Below are 24,596 nucleotides of genomic sequence, written 5' to 3' on the forward strand. Positions count from 1 at the left end.
TGTCACCATTTCTTTAGGAAACCATTTTTGTTCCTGTAATGCATCTCAACCAATACAGAGCAAATATTGCAGAAGTCCTCAGGCTACCAATGGAAAATGAGTAAACGGCAATGAGTGAAGTAGAATGATGAACTTACTATAGTTTCCACAGAACAATTTGGCCGGAAGGACTGAATGGAGCTTCCAGAATTTCCATCTATACACGATCGTGCCCCATAGATCACAGTGATGGGTATGTTGGCATCCATTTTGTGGATTCGTTGCTGCATTGGTCTCTGCGCCCAGCCATGCGGGACAGTCATGTTCCGAAAGGCTGTCTCTCCACTGCATTATGAAAAGCATTGAAATCAGATTTCATGAAAGGTTCACAGAAGCCAAGTAATGTTCAACATAGTCTCACAATGATTCAAAACATTTTTGGATGATTGGATTCTATAGCAAGGACTTGTTCACCAGGATCAGCGTTAAGCATTGCATTCCCAGAGCAATCTATTAGTAGAGGATTGACTGTCTCAACTACCAGTTTGCTTTTCTAGCATGTGCCGTTTTGTCCTTGCAAAAAACCTGCACAGAGAATTGGCAAACTTGTATCCACATTTAAGCAAATAGCAAAGTCAGACTACTCAGTGCAATGGTAAATGAAGCCAAACAAACAGCAATATGCAAATGTGAATTTAAGTACAAAAACCAATCCATATGCCTATGGTTATCAACACAAAATAAACCAACAACATGTGGTTCTAAAGTGCGAAAAGTAGAAAAGGTACCTACTTGTATACTTAGTTGTCCATCCTGGTCAGTATTCCTTTAATAGTCACACAAATCTTAAATAGCCGCACCTTTGGTTGTATTTTGTAACATACAAGATGTGTATACTTACTTTAAAAACAAACCGGATTATATGGTCTTACATTTTTTTTTGTATTCTACTGCAAGATAGTGTGGCTGCTTTTGCAACATGAACCGCTCCGTCTATGCTGCAGATAGACAATGTAAAGATAAAACAGGTAGCTACCACTTTAAAAGCTGCGAGCAACCAATGGTATCCCATGATGCAATGTGGTTAAGTCCTCAGTTGATTATTCAGTTCTATAAACAAGGATCGTTGGACACTGCTCTAGCCTGTTATAGCTTAAGCTATATTTCAAATGTACACTGAATTAAATATTGTGTTTTCAAGTTTACTCATATTGTGAGGTTTTCTTCCTTTTTCTAATGAAGATTGTGTGTGGGGGTAAAGCTTTTAATCTCATTTTTTATCAGCTTTCTGGTGTGCCTCATTTTCCCACTCAGTATGCCTGCCCTTTGTGAAAAGCAGACCTTGTGTGGGGATAAGGGTGTAGGGGAGAGGGTGATGCTGGAAATGCCTTATGGAGAGGCAGGGCATCCTAGTCCTTGTCCTACCACTTCTCTGTGTAGGTTCTCTATGTTTTCTGCCACTGAACTCCAGCCTGGACAATCTGGCAGTGCAGCTCTTCATGTTTTCCTTTTGGTGAACACCACCCATGGGATACCGTTGTACCCTTTATGTGTGTTTTAGGGCACCTATGTGTTGCCCACAGAGCATGGGCTGGTAGCAGCTACATGCTGGCTCAGTGTCTTCCATTTTGCAACACCTAGGCCCTGCTATAGGAATCAATGGATTCCAGATAGAAGACGAGATTGCCCCTCTGGACTCTGTTTTTATAGCCTTTTACCTTGTTTCACAAAGTCCTGGGAAGCCCGCTCTCTGTTTGCTTCCTCCTGAGTGGCTGTTGGGTGGAAATACCATATATGGCTTTGGGGATGCCTCCTGTCAGACTGACCGGAGTCGTCTCAGGAACTGTGTGTTGTGGGTACACCCTAGATGGGGGACCTGTATGAATGGAGTCTGAAGTGAACTCACATTCTGTGTTATGGGTATCTGGTTTCTGTGTGCGACACAATGAATGAGACAGCCCTGACAAACTAAAATGAATGCAGTGTAGAGTGCATACTTTGTTATGGGTGTCTGGGAGAAATAAATGGCCTGAAAGCCTGTGAGCTCGATGGGCTGCGTGCATGAACGCCCTTCTGCGTGATTAGTTGACTGAGCCTGGCTCAGCCAGAGTGAATGGGGACCAGATGTGTATATCTGGGGACCTCTCACTTACCTATTTGTTCAGTAGCTGAAGTCTAAGCTGAAGCAAGAAGAAGCTGTTCCTTGAAGCCCAGATGGAGAAGTCTGCTGCTGGATTTCTTTGTGTAATCCAAAAGCTGCCATGTTCTTCGCAGGACTGATCCAGAGGGGACCTGCAAAGGAGACCTCTTCCCCGAGCTACAAGGGACCATCTGCCTGCCGTCCAGAGAAGGGGTCGTTGCGAGTCCTGAAGATGTGCCCAGACATTGTGTTGAAGTCCAATGGTGTCACCCAGGGTCTGGAGGAGCGGTTCGTGACCGCTGGAAGCCGTTGCTGTTTGCAGCCCAGAAGAGGGGGTACCGTGGCATAGTGCTGCTGGAGACCCGGAACTGTGAAAGTTCCAAACTGCCTAGGAACATTTAAAGGGACATCCTTGCCATCATCACTGACCACTTTTTCCCGCCTGAGAGAGTCCAGTCACGACGAGTGCAGATGAAGGTCCATTGGTGGGATATCTGTTAGCTTCTGGTGGTGGGAAACCCGGGGTCCAAACTTGGTGAAGGTACGAGGCCCACTCGAGTCCAACACAAAAAGGGTGTTCCTGTGTCTAAAGAAATGTTTAAACTTGTAAGTACAACTTATAATTATGCCCTCCGCTTCCCTGAGTTAGTTGAAGAGTGGTGGGGCAACGCTATTGTTCTAATAGTACAAAAAGGTACCCAAGCGGGAGTTTGGCACAGTGGGCGTTACGGTGGAATTAGAATGGTGTACCACCTTCATCAGGTAAAGGATTTCTCTGTTCAGCCCCTAGAGGGAATATAACAAATGGACATTTTGAAGGGTATACAGGTATCATAGTTTCATGTAGCACTATGAATTATTTAAATTCAGTCAAGCTAGGTTATCAAGGCCAGAGAGGGTAACCAGAGGGTAGTCCCAAAGAATGTATAGACCCATCATACAGTGTGGGCAGTGAAAAGATCTAGCAAGAAAGAGTATGCCGTGCATAAGAGAACCTGGCAGATGCCAAAGTGTCATGAGTCAAAACCACGCGAGTAAAGGTGCAGAAACGTCACCCACCCTAAGATAATCAAATTCTGCACAGAAGGCAAAAAAGAGAGAGAGAAAAAGTTCAGAACTACTTAACTAGATAGGGTATCAGGCTCTGGATAATAAGTGGTAAGTCAAAAATGAATTGGCCAACTATGAAAGAGTCAGTTGGAGTAAGTGGCAACAGCAACTTCGATGTGTGATTGGGGGAAAAGGTACACACACTGGTGCACAGCTGTAGTTGAAAGCAGCTAGAACCCCAAAAGAAAAAAGGAAAAAAGATGTTCTTCATTAATCATGTAAAAAGGAAGCTTTTTGTTGAAGTGCAAAGTTGGAAACTTCTTACTTACAATTTGCCGGGTCCAAGTCACCAGGAGCCATCCAGAGGTCTGTGCTGCAGCTGCAACAACGAAAGTCGGAAAACCGCAATATTCCGAAACCAGACACCAAAAGTGACTTATGCAACCGTCGCCGCCAGAAGTCAAAGGGTCCCATAGGGCTTCCTCTTATCTGCCAAGCCTGTAAGGAGCCCGCAGCAAGTTTCATCTTCACAGTACATGTACAGTCAGAGATATCGTCGACCAAAAGGAGAGCACCGCAAAGAGTAAAACTGCTGCACTTTAGAAAGACTTTGGTTCCATTTTTTGGATGGAGTCCGCATCCTAGTGGCTCCTTCTTTAAAGAGGGTCCATCCTCGGAGGGAATCGCCGAGTGAAACCAAGGAACTCTGCCACTTCGCCTGCCAAGGCACCAAAGGTCATGTGAAGAGGAAGAGCATCTTATAGCCTCAGGAGTCGTCCAGGAGTCCCAGATTAGTTTTTGATCCTGTTCTCCTGTGGCCTCAGGTACTTTTGGGTAGTAGAACCTTTTGAAAGAAAGCAGACGTTTATTGAACATTATTGGACTAGAAAAGACAAAGTAAGTTACTCCCTAACTTTTCCCTTACAGGTTGGGGGCGGCGGAGGGGTCTTCACACAGAATTGTATTTGGAGTCTAAAGAAAGCATTCTGCCACTGTTAACAACTAACCTGCCTTTCTTCCCTATTCTATGCCGATGCAACTCACCGAAGAATTCACATGCCTATTTAAAACTGTCTGCAGTTAGTGCATCTATTACTGAATGTAAGTATTGTGGGGTACCAAATGGAGTGTATAGTTGCCATTCTTTGAATAAGTATTTCCAAGTACAAAGTGTTATTACTTATATGTACATATTTTTGGTAGAAACCTTATTTTATATAAAGAAGCTGTGTTATAATTTTACAGTGTGGGGCTTGAGGAAAACACTACACTTAAGAACCAGCCTGCATCACCTCCTGAAAGCTTAATTCTGGCTGCTCGTCCATTTCTACCAAATTGAGAGCCTTGGCTGGGGTGTTCTGCCCTCTATATGGTATGGTAGAGACACAGAAGTCTTTACAGGGGGAGAGGGATATGGGGAGGAGAAGAGGGGGGGAAAAAGGATGGCAAACAGTATGTATTGCGTGTCCCCCACATCCTTGATGAGTGCCACATATGGTAAACCATGCCACCTAGAAGGCATTCCTTGGGTTTAAAGGCAATGCTACTCCTGTAATATCCCTAAATGAAAGATTGTCTCGCCAATAACTTTGCACAACTCTATCATGGAGGTACATGCCAGCACCCATGTGCCTGCCAATACAGCCCATTATCATCTATCATTGATTTTAGTGCGATTCGGAATCGGGTACCATCTTCAGATAATTTTAAAACATTGTTCTGCACACTGATGGAAGATTGTCTGGGTCAGTCTGGCTCAGTAAGTGCTTTGGACAGAGGTTGAGGTCTTTGTGAGGAGTCACACGAGGGAGACAAACACATAGGTGAAGTTTTCTTACAAGTCGCCATTTATTAAATAATATAGGGTGAGACAAACACCTATCTTTCCCTAACCTAACCAGGATGTCCCGACTTAAACTGAGGCGAAGGGAAAATTATCTAATGTCCAAAGGCATCTGTCCCTCACACTAATACATACAACAAAATCAAACCAGAATTGTTTGGAGTTTCAACTTTGCAAAATAACATTTTCAAATATAAAGAAAATAATAATCCTAGTGACCCGGGTTGGATCACTTCCCCTGAATCAGTTCAGGATATTTCAAATCAAGTTCTATTTCAGAAAAAGTTATTTTCATTCGCCAAGTTCTATTGAAGGGGGAATACACCGTTCTTAGCATCCAATGTCCTTCACTTGGCAACGTGACTTTCTTAGTTCCAAATAAAAAAGTTTTCTCACTCTTAGGACAACAGTTACAGTGTTCACACTTCTACTTGGTAACCCAAAAAGTCTGTTACTTCATACATCAAATTGGAAAGTCAATGGAAAAAGATTCCTTTATCAGAAGACCAATCACTTTTCAAAACCTGGTATTTCTTCTTCATAAGCAACACCTTAATTAAGAGGATCTATTCACTCCTGCATTCTCACTAATTAAGAACTTTAATCCTGGAGTTTCTTCAGGGGTACATTGTTGTTTGTTACCACTCGTTTTAGGCATAGCACATATAGTCATAGCTTTTACTATGAAATGCTCTTTCTTTCTGTTCCATCTTAAGGACTTCAGTATGTCGTCATCCATGTAGCTCTGTTACTGGCTTTCATGCCCCACTTCACTTTGTACCTTCAGGTATACAATACAAAAATAAACCGGGATTTTTGTTTCCCATTTCTATAGTTTGTAAGTAACTACACTATGGTTGAGTACACAAATGATACTCAGCAAGTACACATCTCAGTCTTTAGAAAACATCATTGCTCTCGCCGTGCCAGCCTACTCACCCAAATTCTTTATAAAAGTGTTTGATTGCAATCCACTTCTTCGATTTTTCTTTATCAGCTTCTATTAGACACGTTCACTTCAACTGTACGTTGTCTACAGTTTCGATGACACTCACTCTATTTATGAAAAAAGGGGCGAACATATAAACTCAGTTGATTCTCCATCAGATGTTAGCCTTGGAACAAGTTACTTACCTGTAACTGTTGTTCTCCAGCATGGGTCTGGCATGGATTCACATGCTCATGAATATTCCCTGTCGTCAGGCTGGGAATCCTCGGTAAAGAAAAAACCAGTATCAGTTTAGTTTCTGATCTGTCTTTCGTAGTAATAACCAATCACTGGTCTCTGCGTCATACTGACCACAGCCAATGACTGCCCTCTACCTAAGCACCGCCTCTGGCAGCCATCTTCAGATTTTTGGAAGCACGTGGAGCACCGCCTCTGGCAGCCATCTTCAGATTTTTGGAAGCACGTGAAGTGGCAGTATGACCAAGTGAAGAGCCGCAGAGGGGTAGGCGGGAGGGTTCGCATGTGAATCCATGCCAGACCCATGCTGGAGAACAACAGTTACAGGTAAGTAACTTGTTCCTTCTCCAGCATGGGGTCTGGCATGGATTTACATGCTCATGAATAAAGAATACATAGCAGTACACACATGCACAACCACGGGAGGTGGCAAAGGCTCAACATTAAGCATTACATCAAACTCAACATTAAGCATCTTACCTCCTCACCAGGCTCACCTCAGGCGAACAGGTTGCGCAGCACTGCTTGGCCGACCCTGGACTCCTCCCTGGAATCCCGATCGACGCAGTAGAATTTCGTGAAGGTGTGCGTCGACCTCCACGTAGCAGCCCTGCATATGTCCAGCAGGGGCACACCAGAAAGGAACGCCGTGGTAGCTGCGATCGCTCTGGTGGAATGGGCTCTCGGACGGCCAGGCAGCGGTCAGTTTGCCAACCGATGACAGTACATGATACAGCCGGAGAGCCATCTGGAAATGGAAGCCTTCGAGAGAGCCTTCCCCTGATTGACAGGTCCAAAGTTCACAAAGAGTTGTGACGTCTTCCGAAAACACTTTGTGCGGTCCACGTAGAACTTCAGCGCTCTAGCCACATCCAGCGAGTGCAAAGTCCTCTCAGCCGGCGACGAAGGCGACGGGAAGAACACAGGCAACACCAAGGGTTCGTTGAGATGGAAGTCCGACGGTACCTTGGGCTTGAAGGAGGGGTGCGTCCTGAGCACTACCCTCGTGTCGTGAAATGTCAAGTACGGGGCCTTGCAGGAAAGGGCCTGGATCTCTCCCACCCGTCGTGCGGAGGTGATGGCCACAAGAAACGCTGTTTTCCACGACAGAAACTTCAACGGGGCCGAGTGCAGAGGCTCGAACGGAGGTCCCATGAGCTTGGTCAGCACCACGTTGAGCTCCCACGCCGGGGCCGGAGCCTTCACCGGCGGGAACGATCTGAACAGTCCCTTCATGAACTCTTTCACCAGACGATGAGACCACAAGGACATCCGGCCCGTGGCTCTGGTGTATCGGGAGATCGCAGCAAGATGAATCTTGATGGACGCGTGTGCCAGTCCAGCTTTGGCCAGCGTCAGCAGGTACGGCAGTACCTGGGGAGCCGTAATCCGTAGAGGGTTAATCTTCTGTGCGTGGCACCAGACAGAGAACTTCTTCCATTTCTGTCCGTAGCATTTAAGAGTCGAGGACGTCCTGGCCTTTGCAAGAACCTCTCTGCAGTCGGCCGGTATGTCGTATCCTCCAAACTCTAGCGCTGCAGGAGCCAGGCCTGCAAGTTCAGCGATTTCGGGTCGTGGTGGAGGATGGCGCCTCCTTCCCTGGAGAGTAGATCCGCGTCCACCGGCAGCTTGATTGGCGGGGACGCTGACAAGTCCAGAAGGTCCGGGAACCATATCTGCCTCGGCCACGCAGGTGCGACGAGGATCATCCTGCACCGTGACCTCCTGAGCTGGTTGACGAGCCGGATTAGCAGTGGCAAAGGAGGGAACGCATAGAGGAACAGGCCCTCCCAGGGGAACGAGAAAGCATCGCCCATGCTCCTCGCCTGGGGAAACCTGCTGGCGAACCTCCGGCACTTGGAGTTCGTCGCCGTCGCGAACAGGTCGATCTGGGGTGTGCCCCACCGTCGGAAGAGGCGATCCACTAGATCCTACCGTAGTTCCCACTCGTGGCACGAGCGCAGTTCCCTGCTGAGTGAGTCGGCGATGGTGTTTTTTAGCCCTGCCAGATGAAACGGCACCAGAAACATCTTTTGGGCGACGGCCCAATGCCACAGGTCCTGCGCCTCCTTGGACAGTGCTGGGGACCTGGTTCCGCCCTGTTTCCTGATGTAAAACATGGTGGTGGTGTTGTAACGCTCACCTGATTCCCGTAGAGGCGCCGGTCTTGACTGGGCGTATACCGTTTCTGCAAAGGTGATGTGTAACACACAGCTGGCTCTTTGGGCTGGACCTCTGTGCACTGTATGTCTGACTTGAAGGGTAAGATGTCTGCAGATAGAAAATATGGGATTAAGGAACTGGGTTATTGAATGTCTCTCTCTTCTTCCCTTTCTCTTCTCCTGTAGAACCCCAAAGGTTAACGCTCTCACCTTAGGTAAGTGAACGCCGTGCTCTCCATCTGCCTCGGGGCAGGGTGCTGTAACCAGTTTCTTCACTGGATAAGGGGAGCAGGCCTCTTGACTTCAGAGGACTGCTGTCCGTTGTTTACTGCACGAACGGTAAGTTTCGAGTAATTCTAATGTCTTTAAAGTCTTTAGTAATGATGTTTCTTGTTTTGCAGGGTTCTGGCGATGGCGGATGACGGGCTGAAGTGAGTTGAAGATGGAGCCCGTGTGATGAATAGAAGCGCCTGGAAGCACGTAAGTAAGCGCTTGTTGCCTGCTTCACGATGCGCTCTAACTGTCTTTTTATTTTGCAGGTACAAGTTCGGAGCGGCTGCAGGGTGCCGGAATACCCACTGGGTTAGATGTGGAAAGGAGTAATGGCACGTGAGTATTAAAGTTCCCCAATGTCTTTAAACGCACCTTGTTTTGTCTTTCAGATGCGGGATGCAGCGCCGAAGGCCTCCGGAGCGTGCGAAGAGTTGGTAAGCTTTTGTCTTTCAGATGCCGGAATGCAGTGTGAAGACCTCCGGAGCGCACGAAGAGTAGGTAAGCCTTTGTCTTTCAGATGCCGGAATGCAGCGCGAGGCGTTGGTGACAGCCGATGGACCAGGTAAGTGAAGAGCTGTCACTGAAGACCGTAATGCTAACCTGTTCTTTCTTGTCTTTATAGGTGTTGCTGAAGACTGGATTCAGGATGGTAAGCCTTTTTCCTTAGGCCCAGGATCAGATGCAGAAGACACGATGAGCGTTCTGCTGCAGAGGATGCAGAATAACGCAAAGCAAGATTCATCCATCGGGTGTGGTTTAAATAGCCTCCTGTAGTGCTTAGGTCTCTCCTTCCACAGCCACGCCTAGGTAAGAAAAGAGTTCCTGCTTTCCAGAAGAGTTCCAGTGTTCTGAATCTAGGGAGTGGCTCCTGCCCCACCCAACAGGAAAAGTAGTTCCAAACAGAAGAGGATCAGAGGCTCAACTGGCAGGCAAGTAAGCAGCATGGTCTGCTGCAGGCAAGTCCACCCAAGCATTATGAGCCCGGCGCTTCCAGCGCTGGGACTGGGCATATTTATGAGCCTGGTGCCACTGGCGCCAGGACTGGGTCCAAAAGGTCCCAATTGGGACTGGTTGGCACTCGGAACCTGGGTTATGGATCTGCTTCCAAGGGAGTTGGGAAAACCCTGACCTTTTGGAAGCAGAGATCATGACAGTACCCCCCCTCAAGGCCCCTCCCAAACCGGGCTTCTCCGGGGGTTTTGGCTTGTCAGGAAATGTTCGGTGAAATCTTTTGATTAGGCGAGGAGCGTGGACATATTCAGCAGGTTCCCATGATCTCTCTTGGGGGCCGTAGCCTTTCCAGTCAATTAGGTAAAATAGTTTAGATTTGGAGATCTTGGAGTCCAGAATGCTTTTGACTTCAAACTCGAGTTCTCCATCAACTAGGATAGGTTTCAGAGATTTAGTTAGTCGGGTTTGAGGTTGCACGGGTTTTAATAGAGAGACGTGGAAGACCGGATGTATCTTCATGTGCGGGGGCAAGTCCAACTTGACCGCTACTGGGTTTACTATGGTAGTGATGGAATAGGGACCAAGGTATCTTGGGTTGAATGTGCGTGGCCCTTTTAGAGGTAGATATTTGGTGGATAACCAGACTTGATCCCCTACTTGATATTGAGGGGCTTCCTTCCGATGTTGATCTGCTCCTTTCTTGTATTGTTCTTTAGCCCTTTGAAGGTGAGAAACAGCTTCCTTAAAGGCTTGGGTGATTGTAGAATGCAGGTAGTCTACTGCTGGTGTTTCAAGATCTTGGAGGGGATCCAACTCCGAGGTTCGAGGGTGACTGCCGTACAAAAGAAAAAACGGGGTTTTTCCAGTTCCCGAATGGACAGAGTTATTGTAGGCATATACGGCTATCCAAAGGATGTCTTTCCAAGTTTTTTCAGTTTGTTGCAGCATGCAGCATAAATACTGTTCCAGAGTTTGATTGGTCCTCTCTGTTTGTCCGTCGGTCTGAGGGTGGTGACTGGTCGATAGTCTCACATCAATTTGAGCCGACCGACAGCAACTTCGCCAAAAATGAGAAATAAATTGACTACCTCGATCCGAAATTAGAACCGAAGGAAAACCGTGCAGTCGGACGATGTTTTCGAGAAATTCTCGGGCCAGAGTTGCTGCTGTTGGCAAGCCTTTGAGCGGAATGAAATGCGCCATCTTGGAGAATAAGTCCACGATTACTAGAATCGTATTGTATCCGGAGCATGGAGGTAGATCGGTGATGAAGTTCATAGAAAGCGTATGCCAGGGGCGAGGTGGGATGTCAATAGGGCGTAAGAGGCCTGCTGGTCTTTCCTTTTGACTCTTGTTTTGGGCGCATACTCCACAGGACATTATAAAGTCTCTGATATCTTTTTTCCAAGACGGCCACCAGAAGTAGCGCTTGATCTTTTCTGAGGTCTTGGCCATACCGGGATGTCCTTCCATTAAAGAATCGTGATAACAAGAGATTACTTTTTTCTGTAAATCTGTGCTGGGTAGGTATAATCGTTCTTGGAAATACAATAAGTTGTCCTTTACTGCAAAGTCCTTTCACTGCAGATGCCAATTCTGTATGTCTGCTGGAGTTACAAGTTGCCTGGTCTTATCCTTAACTTCCTCTATGGATTCTGTGGCGATTACACCCAGAATTCTTTGTTCGGGAATGATTGGTACAGGTTTAGGGTTGATCAAGTGTTCTTCCACTCCCATCCGAGAAAGGGCATCAGCTTTACCGTTCTTTGTACCAGGTCGATAGGTAATTATGAAGTCAAACTCGGCAAAGAATAATGCCCAACGGAGTTTTCTAGAGGATTGGGCTTTTGCGGTTTTCAAATATTGCAGGTTTCGGTGATCCGTAATCACAGTAACTGTGTGTCGGGCCCCCAGCAGATAATGCCGCCAAGCCTTAAAGGCGGACTTGATAGCTAGAAGTTCCTTATCAGTAATAGTGTAATTGATTTCAGGAGGCGAGAATTTGCGGGACCAAAATGCCACGGGATGCAACTGATTGGTTACCGGGTCCTTTTGTGATAGAACTGCCCCCATGGCAAGGCTTGAAGCATCAGTTTCCACGATGTAGGGGAGTTCGGGGCGAGGGTGTTTTAAGATTGGTGCAGAGATAAATTTAGTCTTCAAATCCTGAAAAGCTTGTTCCGCCTCGGTAGACCATTCAAAAGGTTTGTTTTTCTTTAACAAGGCAGTGATGGGCTGGACTATTCGAGAGAATTCGGGGATAAACCTGCGGTAAAAGTTAGCGAAGCCTAACATGCTTTGCACACCTTTTACGGAGGATGGTGATGGCCATTTGAGAACTGCATCGACCTTCTTTGAATCCATACGCACTCCGCCAGGTGATAATATGAATCCCAAGAATTCAACTTCAGTCACATTGAAAACACATTTTTCCAACTTAGCGAAAAGTTTGTGTTGACGCAATCTTTCGAGGACCATTTTCACGTGTTTCCGATGTTCAGATTCCGATGAAGAATAAACGAGGATGTCATCAATGTAAACAACAACACACACATCTATGAGCTCTCTGAGGACATCGTTCATAAAATATTGAAAGGCGGCCGGGGCATTGCAAAGTCCGAAGGGCATGACCTGATATTCAAATAGTCCATACTTGGTGCGGAAGGCCGTCTTCCATTCATCGCCCTCTTTTACTCGTACCAAGTGGTAAGCTCCTCTAAGATCCAGCTTTGTATATATGCATGCTTTTCTGACTTGGTCCAGGAGTTCAGGGATCAAAGGTAACGGATATCTATTCTTAACGGTGATCTGGTTCAGGGAGCGATAATCTATACAAGTTCTAAGGTCTCCTTCCTTTTTTGGAACGAAGAACAAAGCTGAAGAAGCAGGGGACTTGGAAGGACGAATAAACCCATTTGCCAGGTATTGATCCAGGTATTGTCGAAGGTGAAGGTTCTCAGGCTCGGTGAGGGCATAAATTCTACTACAAGGAGGAGTAGATCCAGGTATCAGGTCTATCTGGCAGTCATAAGACCTATGAGGAGGTAGAGAGTTAGCCTGATCCTTCCGGAAAACATCTTGGTATTCTAGGTATTGGGGAGGTAACTGGGGAGTCTCTGAAGAAATTGCTGCCAGTGCAACACCAGGTGGAGGGTGACAAGTAGAGACACATTCTGGAAACTGGCCCGTTCTTGCTCGCCAATCGATCAGAGGATTGTGTTTCTCTAACCAAGGTATTCCTAGAATAATCTGAAACTGAGGGGCCTTGATCACATCGAACACGATCTTCTCATGGTGTCCATCTTGACTTACTAGCGTCACCTCTTGAGTGGTATGCGTTACTGGCCCGGAGGCTATCTCCGTACCATCCACCGTAGTAATGACGTCCTTTACAGCCTTGGGACAAAGAGTTAGATTCATCCTCAAAACCATTTCATGATCCACATAATTGCCGATGGCACCGCTGTCGACGTAAGCTTCAATTGCATGTAATCGATCATCAGGGCTAATGAGGACCATAGGTATCACGAAATGCGAGGTCACGGAACTGGTTTTCACGCTCGGCAAGAGGACCTCTATTCTTGTCGGGCGAGGTCGTTTCCCTGCTCAGAGTTTGTAACTTTGGTAACTGCAGCTCCTACTGCCTTCTTGGCAGGTTTCACCGGACAGTCTCGAAGAAAGTGCTCTGAGTTTCCGCAATAGAGGCATAATTGCAACTGTTTTCTCCTTTCACGCTCCTTTTGTGTTAGAGGACCTTTCAGACCCCCTATTTACATGGGTTCCCCGGGGTCTACTCCTTTGGAAGGAGTTGGCGGTTTGGAAAATACTCGAGCATCAAACTTGGAACGATCGGCCTTCCTGTTCTGCAGTCTGTGATCTATTTGAACGACTAAGTCTATATAGTCCGAACAATCTTGTGGGGGATTCACTACTTGGGCTAACACATCTTTGAGCTCTCCACGTAGACCTCTATAAAACAGCGTAATCCTTTTGTCCTCAGGCCATTGAGTTTCCACTATCAGTCTGTTGAAAGATGCAATATAAGCCAAAAGGTCTTGATTACCTTGTCGCAACGAAAGAAGCTCATTGTCCAAGGCCTGCCCCTGTGAATGTCTTGCGAACAGTTTTTCCATACTGAGCTGAAAAGCTTGAAAATCATGGAGGACCGGATCATCTTGATTTACTAGAGGGATCGACCAGTCTGCCGCATTGCCACTAAGGTACGAAAGCACGAAAGCTACTTTAGCTTGATCAGTTGGAAAGGCTGCTGGCCGGCATAAGAAATGCAACCGGCACTGATTGATAAATACTGCAAACCTCTTTGGGTCACCAGAAAATCGTTCGGGCGGAGCCAGAGGTACATTCCCAGGTAGGTTGATCTGCACTGGATTCATAGAGGATGTAGAAGGAAGATTTCCCCCAGATGCGGGTAACGGGGTCTGTCCGGCTTGTGACTGTAGCAATTGTCTAGCGAGATCATCTGTTCGCTCCTTGGAAATAATCAGTTCCCTTCTTAGAGCGTTCGTTTCCTGACGGGCTGCATGCACTTCTGCCCTTAGGTCCCCAAGTAACTGGGCTAGCTGGTCGGTATCCGAGGTTTCCATAGCGCCTGGACGGGAGTTTTGTGGTAGGCTTTGCGTTCTGTAACGCTCACCTGATTCCCGTAGAGGCGCCGGTCTTGACTGGGCGTATACCGTATCTGCAAAGGTGATGTGTAACACACGGCTGGCTCTTTGGGCTGGACCTCTGTGCACTGTATGTCTGACTTGAAGGGTAAGATGTCTGCAGATAGAAAATATGGGATTAAGGAACTGGGTTATTGAATGTCTCTCTCTTCTTCCCTTTCTCTTCTCCTGTAGAACCCCAAAGGTTAACGCTCTCACCTTAGGTAAGTGAACGCCGTGCTCTCCATCTGCCTCGGGGCAGGGTGCTGTAACCAGTTTCTTCACTGGATAAGGGGAGCAGGCCTCTTGACTTCAGAGGACTGCTGTCCGTTGTTTACTGCACGAACGGTAAGTTTCGAGTAATTCTAATGTCTTTAAAGTCTTTAGTAATGATGTTTCTTGTTTTGCAGGGTTCCGGCGATGGCGGATGACGGGCTGAAGTGAGTTGAAGATGGAGCCCGTGTGATGAATAGAAGCGCCTGGAAGCACGTAAGTAAGCGCTTGTTGCCTGCTTCACGATGCGCTCTAACTGTCTTTTTATTTTGCAGGTACAAGTTCGGAGCGGCTGCAGGGTGCCGGAATACCCACTGGGTTAGATGTGGAAAGGAGTAATGGCACGTGAGTATTAAAGTTCCCCAATGTCTTTAAACGCACCTTGTTTTGTCTTTCAGATGCGGGATGCAGCGCCGAAGGCCTCCGGAGCGTGCGAAGAGTTGGTAAGCTTTTGTCTTTCAGATGCCGGAATGCAGTGTGAAGACCTCCGGAGCGCACGAAGAGTAGGTAAGCCTTTGTCTTTCAGATGCCGGAATGCAGCGCGAGGCGTTGGTGACAGCCGATGGACCAGGTAAGTGAAGAGCTGTCACTGAAGACCATAATGCTAACCTGTTCTTTCTTGTCTTTATAGGTGTTGCTGAAGACTGGATTCAGGATGGTAAGCCTTTTTCCTTAGGCCCAGGATCAGATGCAGAAGACACGATGAGCGTTCTGCTGCAGAGGATGCAGAATAACGCAAAGCAAGATTCATCCATCGGGTGTGGTTTAAATAGCCTCCTGTAGTGCTTAGGTCTCTCCTTCCACAGCCACGCCTAGGTAAGAAAAGAGTTCCTGCTTTCCAGAAGAGTTCCAGTGTTCTGAATCTAGGGAGTGGCTCCTGCCCCACCCAACAGGAAAAGTAGTTCCAAACAGAAGAGGATCAGAGGCTCAACTGGCAGGCAAGTAAGCAGCATGGTCTGCTGCAGGTAAGTCCACCCAAGCATTATGAGCCCGGCGCTTCCAGCGCTGGGACTGGGCATATTTATGAGCCTGGTGCCACTGGCGCCAGGACTGGGTCCAAAAGGTCCCAATTGGGACTGGTTGGCACTCGGAACCTGGGTTATGGATCTGCTTCCAAGGGAGTTGGGAAAACCCTGACCTTTTGGAAGCAGAGATCATGACAGGTGTTGTCGGTGAAGATCCTCACCACCTTGCCCTTGAGGGACGGAAGGAAGGACCTGAGGGCCCAGAACACTGCACGGAGCTCCAGGACGTTGATATGGAGGGACTTCTCCGTCGGGAGCCAAAGGCCTCTCGCGTGCAGATTTTCGGTGTGCGCTCCCCACCCTTCCAGGGAGGCATCCGTGGTCACTGTCTCCTGGTGGTCTGGGGTCTGGAAGTCCATGCCCGCCGTCAGATGCGCTTGTGCCCCACCACCGGACCGCTCGGCGGAAACTCTCGTCGAGTGTGATCCTCTCCTCGAAGCCGCCCGTTGTTTGGATCCAGCGCGCGTCCAGGAACTCCTGCAACGGGCGCATCCGGAGCCAGCACATGGGAATGAGGTAGATGCAAGAAGACATCATTCCGAGGAGGGACTTGATGGACCTCACCTTGGCCGCGTCGGAAACCAACATCCGCTGTACCTTGCCCAGGATGGACCTGGTCCTTTCCTCCGACGGGGAGGCCAGAAGGGACACTGTGTCGAGCTTCGCTCCCAGAAACAGTGCGTTTTGCGCGGGTACCAGGTGGGATTTGGCGTAGTTCACGGAGAATCCCAGGTCCGTGGGAAGTTGGACGGTCCTTGCCGTGTGCTCCACGGCGAGCTCCCTCGTCTTGGCTCGGATGAGCCAGTCGTCCAGGTAGGGGTAGACGTGGATCCCCTCGCGGCGCAGCTGCGCCGCCACCGGTGCAAGGCACTTGGTGAATACCCTGGGTGCCGACCGTAGTCCGAAGGGGAGGGCTTTGAACTGGTAGTGACGCCCTTGGACCACAAACCTGAGGAATTTTCGGTGCCCCTTTAGGATGGGAATATGGAAGTAGGCATCCTCCAAATCCAACGACGACAGGAAGTCTCCTTCCTCCAGCTGACCCAGGACGTGCTGGAGGGTGACCATCCGGAACTTCTGCGCCTTGATGAACTTGTTCAGACGTCGCAGGTCTAGGATGGGGCGCCATCCTCCCGTCTTCTTCTTCACGAGGAAGTATCTCGAGTAAACTCCGGAGCCCCGAAGCCTCTTTGGGACGAGTTCGATGGCGCCCTTCCTGAGCATCGCCTTTACCTCCAGGAGAAGCTGAGGGACGTGAAGCTCTTTCCTGGCCACGGGGGGGACGCGCGGGCACCTTCTTTGAAACTCGAGCGCGTGTCCCCGGGCTAAGGCGTCCAGCACCCAACGGTCGGTGGAGATGGACTCCCACACGCTGACGAAGCTCGCCAGCCGGCCTCCCACCGGGGTGCTTCGGTGGGGGCCCGACCCCACGGCCGGTTCAATCCTGTTTCGACGAGGCTTTGCCGCCTTGACCTCCTTGGCGACGACGGCGGGGTCCGCCCGACTTGCCTCGTCCTCTGTAGGCCTCCTGAGACGAGCGGGCCGCTTGACGGTAGGTGGAGAAACCGCCGCCGGAACCTTTGGAGGCGCCCTTGCCTCCGCTGCTCCGAAAGGGCGTCCGTCGTTGCTGCAGAACCCCAAGGGCCCGGGCCGTCTCAGTGTCCGCTTTAATGGCCTGAAGGGAATCGTCCACTGTTTTCCCAAACAGGTTGTTCCCATCGAACGGCATGTCCAGGACTCTGGTCTGTACGTCTTGACGGAAGTCCGTAGCCTTGAGCCATCCACGCCGCCTAAGGCACACGCCGTTGCCCAACTGGCGAAACCCAGTGTAGGCGATGTCCGTCGCAATAGTGATGGCGTGGTCCGACGCCACCTCACCTTCCTGTAGGATCTCCAGGGCATCCGCCCTCTTGTCGTCCGGTAGGAAGTCCAGCAGGGGAGCCAGTTTGTACCATAGCTCCCTGTCGTAGCGGGCCACGATAGCCAAGGCGTTGGCCGCTTTAATCGTCGTCACTGTAGACGAGATGACCCTGCGTCCCATAGCGTCCAATTTCTTTCCCTCGCCGTCCGGTGGGGAAGTCGATGTGGAGGCCGCACCCCCCCCCCCGCTTTCTTCCTGGCCGCCGCGGAGACGACGGAGTCCGGGGTAGGCTGCGCCCGGAGGCACAGGGGGGCCGCGTCCGGGACCCGGTACTTCTTCTCGTACCGGTCTCTTCTAGCTGGCGTCGTGGAAGGGTTCTTGAGGAGGGCGAGGCCCTCATCCCAAATGTCGTCCAGTAGAGGCACCGCGAGGACCGTCTTCCTCTTGGCCTCGCGCCGTTGATAAAGGAATCCTTCCTTTTTCTTCTCCTCAGGGCAGAGTTGGAAAAGCTCGGATGCCCTGGCGATCATGGAGTGGAACGATCCAATCTCGTCGGGCGGAGAAGCCCTGGTGGGAGGTGACGACGGTAGATCCTCGTCGTATACCTCGTCGTCCGTACCCGTCGCTGCCGTGTCAGTCCCCGTATCATCCCCTCGGGTGGACGGGGAGGAGGGCTGGACGGGGCGCGACGGCTGAAAAGGAGGTGGAGGGTGAATCCTTCTTCTCTTGGGCGGGGGAACACCAGAAGGTCCCGGTTCAGGATCCCCCGACGGGAGAGGTTCCTCCGTCGGCAACGGTAGTCTCGTCCTTATCTCTGAGCATAAGGACTGTATAGCCAACAAAATGGCCGCCGAGTTGTCTTGCGGCGCTGGCAGAGGGGAATCCGACGGGCGATCAGGGGCCCCGTCGGCACCCTCGACGATGTCGTCGTCACCTGCGTCGGGATCCATCCCGACGGGCCGGTCTTCTTCCACGCCAAGGCCGTGGCTTAAGACCTCGATCAGCTCTTCCTCCGAGGTTGAAGCCGAATCTACGACGACGCCCTGCCCCCCCTTTTTCTTCCCCGCCGGGGATTTCACGGGGGTCCTATCGATGGGCACAAAAGAGGACTCCCTCCGCGGTGGCAGGGAGACTCTGAGCCCCGAGGTCGCCACCACTGGTGTAGCCTCCACAGGCTGAGCCAGGGCCGCCGCGACAGTATCGATAGAGGGCTTGGCCGGATGGATTAAGGCCTTCACCACCTTAGGTGCGCTCACCGCCTTATCCTTGAGGGGGGGGACACTGCCTCGCTCCCCCTCCGATGGGGCCTTCGAGCTCGACCGGGGCCTCTCCAGGAGCTTCGCCGGGTGCTCGCCCTTCCTCTTACCCGGCCCAGGGCGTTGGCTCGTGGCTGAAGGTGCCGGGGAGGGTGCGCCCTGCCTGGCGCCCATAGAGCCCGACCGTTCGGCGCTCCCGGTGCCAGCGGACTCGCGGTGCTTGGCCTTGTGTTGGACCCCCGTCGCCGGGGCGTCCTCAAAGGACTTAGAAGACCGCTCGGATTTCTTCCTCTTCTTCTCGCCTGACGGGCTCTTCTCTTCCAGCCAGTTGGCGAGACGTTGATGGCGGTCCTTCATGGTCCGCTCCGACATATTGCCGCAAAACGCACAGTCCTTCTCCACGTGCTTCTTGTCCTCATGTAAGCAGTAGAGACAAAAGGAGTGTTCGTCCTCCTTAAAGACGTTCTGCAGCTGGCATCCAGGGCAGACCCTGAACAGCTTTCCGGGCGTAGAGCTTCCCTTCTCCTGGGCCATGTCCGGGCCTGAGAAGCTTCTGGAATCCTCCAAAAGCGTAGCTCGACGAAATCTTCACCCTTGAGGGGCGCAGAAGAATCCGACACGGGTCCCTGTTGATCGGATGGAGAGTCGGTGGAGCTTGAGGCTCTTTTGACCGAAAAAACGAAGTTTTTGAGAAAAAACGTGAAAAAATAGCACTAACGCTCGAGAGCAATAGCACGAGGATCCCAACACATGAACGTGCGGTAAAAATCTGAAGATGGCTGCCAGAGGCGGTGCTTAGGTGGAGGGCAGTCATTGGCTGTGGTCAGTATGACGCAGAGACCAGTGATTGGTTATTACTACGAAAGACAGATCAGAAACGAAACTGATACTGGTTTTTTCTTTACCGAGGATTCCCAGCCTGACGACGGGGAATATTCATGAGCATGTGAATCCATGCCAGACCCCATGCTGGAGAACTATAATTTTACCCTTCTATAATATGACCTTCTCTCACTCATTTGACGTGGATTTTGTAATTAAAGTCTACTCGCTTGAGATATGTCTACTGAGGCGAATTAAAGTTTCTGTATGTACCTCAGCCTTTCAACATATGCCGAGTTCCTGAATCTTACTAATACATCAGGCAGAAATTACAAACCTAACGTGAGAATGCTTTGCTCGCTTACGTCCTCTTGACGGTAGCTGAAAAAAATACCACTGGTTCCTTAACGTTCACTCAGTGTTGCCTACGTGGAGGTTTTACAAAGCCATCTACTATCCGCCGCTGTATTAGACATGTGTTCTGCAGGGGACCGCACTGTAACGGAAGTGCATACAGAATAGCTTATAGCGGTCACTTCTAGAAATCTAGCGTGTAGTTCGTATCGCCCTCTTTGTGTCAGGTTCTTCTTACCTGTGATCCGTGGCGTTTGTTTCGCCAGTTTACTCTTTCCACTCACTCAGCGTTGCGTTTGTGGTTAGCATTCGGTTACCTGAATAAACAGGATTTTTACACCGCCTCTTTAATGCAGGGTCATTTCGTCATATGGAGTAGTTAGGCTCAATGATTTATGGGAAAGGTAGTGTTGCTGCCTTCATATAGCAAAGTAGCTTTTACAGTTATACTTTTAGCCGGCGTGCTATACCAAACCTTTGCAATTACCGCCAGCTGATTAGTAACATCTGCTTCTTATTCTAATCATAAGAGACTGTGCAGTTCGTCTTAGATATTCGCATCCTGTCTTTATTGATCTCCATCTTTTTAACTACAATTGCTACTCTTAGTGTAGAGCTTCTGCTGTGTGAGAAGAGTATCAGAGAGCCAGGACAACCAATGTCACACTTCAGCAAAGTCTAGGGGAGCTGGAATTCTTCTTGAAGTTAAGTAAAATGTCTTGCACAATGTTATAGAGAGTTTGTGTTGCAAAGGAAATCACTGTTGGGCCACAAGCTGGGAGGCTTGTGAAAGGCAGAGCTACAAGCAACTCTACAAAAGGCAGTAAATGCAAGTCTCAACTGAGAGCAAGCAAACAAGTTTAGATCAGCGGCACTTCACGGTTTCAGCTTCTCACGAATAGCACCACTGTGGTTCTTGGACATTTTTTGGTCTTTCCTTGCTTCGGGGGTCTAGCACTCAGTTGATGTGGCTCAGGCTTCGGCAGCCCTGCTTCTAGGGAGTCCAGAGCATCTTCCTGGAGCTCGGGTCTGGCTTAAAAACGATGCTCTATTTTGGTGTTCCTCTCCATGGCAATCTGTTCCTGCAGCAGCAATGGAAGTACAGCCAGCTCTAAGAGGATTTCCAGATGAGTTTGTCTAGGGGTTGATTGGTCCCATCAACTCAAGGAGAGAAGTAGTCCATTTTGCAGGGCTTCTCCAGTTGAGGCGAATTCTGAGATTCAGCACTGCAGCAGGGCTTCACAGGCCAAACCAATGGTCCAGGAATTGCATCAAGTGTCTCTTCCAAGTTCTTTGGATTGCTTCGTCCAGTGGTCTACTCTGCTTTCCAAGCAAAAGACCTTGCCTTTTATGCATGTTTCTCCCATTTATTCGCAGCCTAGCTGTCACTCTCACAGCAGGGTCAACCAATCACCTTTGGGTGCATTCATGTCAGCTAGGAGATTAAGCACAGGCACGCTTGAGCCAGAGGTGGGCTTCAGCAGTGAAACCCGCCAAAGACAAAACGAACAAAGGGACCAAAACTTGTTTGGCTTGCAGAGTAAATCTCAAGAAGGACCTTTCCAACAAAAAATGGCAAAAAAAGAAGACCAGGGCCATTTTGATAAAATGGGCACCCATGGGTGATTTACTGGGGCTGCAATTGTAGCCTGCAGTAAAAACATACAATGGTAGGAAAAAGTAAATCACTCACCCAGTCATTCATTGTAGAAAGGGTAACAAAAATGTTACACGAGAAACTAGACAACAGGGATACAAAGTAACCTCTCCAGCACCCTATTGTAAGATAGTGTGTGCTGGGTCTAGAAAGTTACAAATGTATGTAAAGTCCATTTCACTTCAGTTTGTCAGACTCCAAAACCAAAAGAAACAGTTCAGATTAAAGAAAAATACATGAGTAGAGAAAAAGGTCGCTCTCCAGGATAAAAATAAAAAAGTCCAGATTAGACAGAACTAAGTGTACTGAACGCTGGTATAACTGGCATTTTTCAAAGCTAGAGACTATCCTTCATACAGACTCAACTAACAAGTTGTGAATTTAAAATCCACAATTGGGGAACTGTCTTGTATACATATTTAATAAAACTGTCTATTTGCCTTGAGAAAGTCCAGGTAAGGGCAAAACAGTAGCACGTGCCTCCTAAAAGGAGAAATGTTTGCACCATGTACAAACTAAAAATGCGACATCAATAAAACTAACTAAAACTTCTTTAATCATTTTATAAGCCAAGGTGCACGATCTGACCTAGCAACTTCTAAATCCAAATATAGGATGGATGCAGTAGCGTTACCCAAGGTAAGAATGACATTGTTAGCCAACAATGCTACATTATGCATGGAATAGGCATAATGAATGCCCTCAATAGATTCCCAGTCTCCGATCCCAACTGCAAGGTACTCCACTGCAATCACAAAAGCGGCAACAGTGGGCACCACTGACCAGTCCCCATTGCAAGTCAAACTGTTTCCGCCTGGAAGCCATTCAATGAAACAGTTGTAGTTGGCGAAAGATACATTGCATAAACACTGTATGTAAATTGTTTCAGTAATCGAAACATTTTAATCTCTGCCCTTAAAAAGGGCCCCTCGATTAAATGTAAACTCACTGCATTGAGGGCATGAAGGGCTGGCAGAGTTTGTTTTGCAAGTAATGGTAATTAAATCACCAATCTTCTGAATATTTTCAGACGTTTGTCTCCCTTTCAGGAAACTTGATTGCTTCACTCCTTTAACCCCTCGATGGCTGGCATCCAATTGACTCGCCAATATCTGCACATACAGTTTGGTGTCTGTATCAAGTATCTATCCAGCTATCTAATGAATAGTTTGTGCTTAGGAAGAGCTTGTGGAAAGAGGCGGAGAAGCTATCAGAGCCTCAGTCTTTGTTGATTTTAGTTGCCTACGGAGCAAGTATTCCTCAACGATTTGGCTATTCAATATAGCCTATCATTCTCAGATAATAAGGAGCACCTTTCAAAGAACTTACACATGGCCTTCTCTCCCCTCTGCAGAGTACAGCTCTCCATAGTATCAGAATGCAGCCAGTTTAGCCTTTATGCACTGTAATTCAATTTGCCTGTTTAATATCCACAATATTATTAAATTTGATTTTTGCTTTCAGTTTGCATGGCGGTGTTTACCAACCTTTATTATCAAACTCGAAAAACATTAGTTTAGTGTTGAGTAGTCCATGCTCTGCGTTGTTAGTTAAGATGGTATTGCGTTGGGAGCACATTGTCTAATTTGCAGAAGGCCTTATGGGAGCTGAATTCTAAATTTTAGCTCACTGTGTGAAGATCACTTGATCTTTGCGGCTTACCTTATTCGGTTTAGTTGATTGTTCTACTAAACCACTTCGAATAGTATCTTTAAACGCATAGCACCAAACAGTTTTATTTGTGGTCTGGGATTCATAATACAAAAACTAGGAAATACCAGGAGGGAAATCTAGACAAAACCAGGCCAGATTTAATTTTCAGAATCTCAGTCTTAGCTCAGTTGGTAAAATGTCTAGCTGATGTGATGAATCCAATGGACTCACAACTGAGTTCCCTGCAGTGACCTCCTCCCATGTGGCTAGGGGACAGCAGTCGCTACCCGATTCTGACCATTGGGGAGGCTATAGGAGAAAGGGACACATGGGAGAAGACCACTACCGGGGGGAAGATGAGACACAGATTTCCCCACTTTCCTCTGAGGAAGGCCCTATGATAATTAAGTCCTAAATGGCTCGTCACTTAACAGTTCCACCCTATGGTACAAACCAGAAAACCTTTCCTCTGAATCATGCTAGTCAAGCCACCAGTCATGACTCAATCAGTCACAACTCATACATAAATAATAGCTTCTGGTTTTGATGCATCTTTATGTGAGACATTGGCACAACATCCAAGAAATCCAACACCAACTATGGACTGTAACTCCCCTAAAGCCTCGAGTACTGAGAAGGAGGAGGAGGAAGGAGTCTATGCAGATTAAAGGAAGCCTGAAGCCTAACTTGCAGGCTAGTTTTACTAAAACCGAGGTACGCAGGACATTTACAAAATGGCAGAGGCAGTGAGAGAGGATCGTGCAAGAGAAAGCAGTGAGATAGAGGACAGCCAAATCCTTGAGCGGGTCGCGAAGCACACATACTGGCGTGGCCAGAAAGGAGAAGCGGCGCAGCAGGCACACCTGAAAGACTGTGGAAGCACCGGGAGCCGCAGCAGAGCTCCTGGAGGTACTGTCATGCTGAGAAGCAGCGTTCTCCAGTCCAGGTCACAGAGCGGAGCTGGCGAGGGATCGCAGAGCTGCAAGAAACGCTGGGGAAGCATCTGCACAATGTAAGTCGAGACAGCAAGGAAGCTTTGTCGCAAAGGCACACCAAGAGTCTGATGCGCCATTGGGGACCCTGGGTTGTACCAACGTGAGTGTAACCAAATGACAATAGAATGAGATTGCGAATACGGACAATACTCAAAAGTGGTTGAATGCAGATAAAACCTAATACTGTTTCAATTTTCCAATACGCAGAATATGTGAATGCCGACGAGTTAAAGGGAAACAAACCACAACCAGGTAAAGGTGCATGAGATGCCAATTTGGTGGAAAACTAAAACAAGTGTTAATGTAGGCAAATATATCGAGCACCTCAATATCTATGCTACCATCATATTCTCAAAAGAACAGTGAAACAAATGAAGTCCTGGCCGACAAGAATACCAGGCAGTTTCTGACATTGTCGGAAGATACCTGGTACAGGAGTATACTGGTGGGCC

The 24,596-nt window shown here is 48.5% G+C and overlaps 1 protein-coding gene across 4 annotated transcripts in view; it reads right to left on the reverse strand.

Annotated features, from left to right (window-relative positions):
• Positions 1-24,596, reverse strand: part of ABHD5 (abhydrolase domain containing 5, lysophosphatidic acid acyltransferase) — a 349,392-nt gene that overhangs the window by 96,178 nt on the left and 228,618 nt on the right. For all 4 annotated transcript variants that reach the window (XM_069648832.1, XM_069648830.1, XM_069648834.1 and 1 more), the window contains one exon: positions 138-324. In XM_069648832.1, the coding sequence (XP_069504933.1) occupies positions 138-324 (187 nt within the window). The remainder of the gene's footprint in view (positions 1-137; positions 325-24,596) is intronic.

Source organism: Ambystoma mexicanum, chromosome 2q, assembly GCF_040938575.1.
Source record: "Ambystoma mexicanum isolate Mex_15411 chromosome 2q, UKY_AmexF1_1, whole genome shotgun sequence".
Classification (NCBI taxonomy): Eukaryota; Metazoa; Chordata; class Amphibia; order Caudata; family Ambystomatidae; genus Ambystoma; species Ambystoma mexicanum.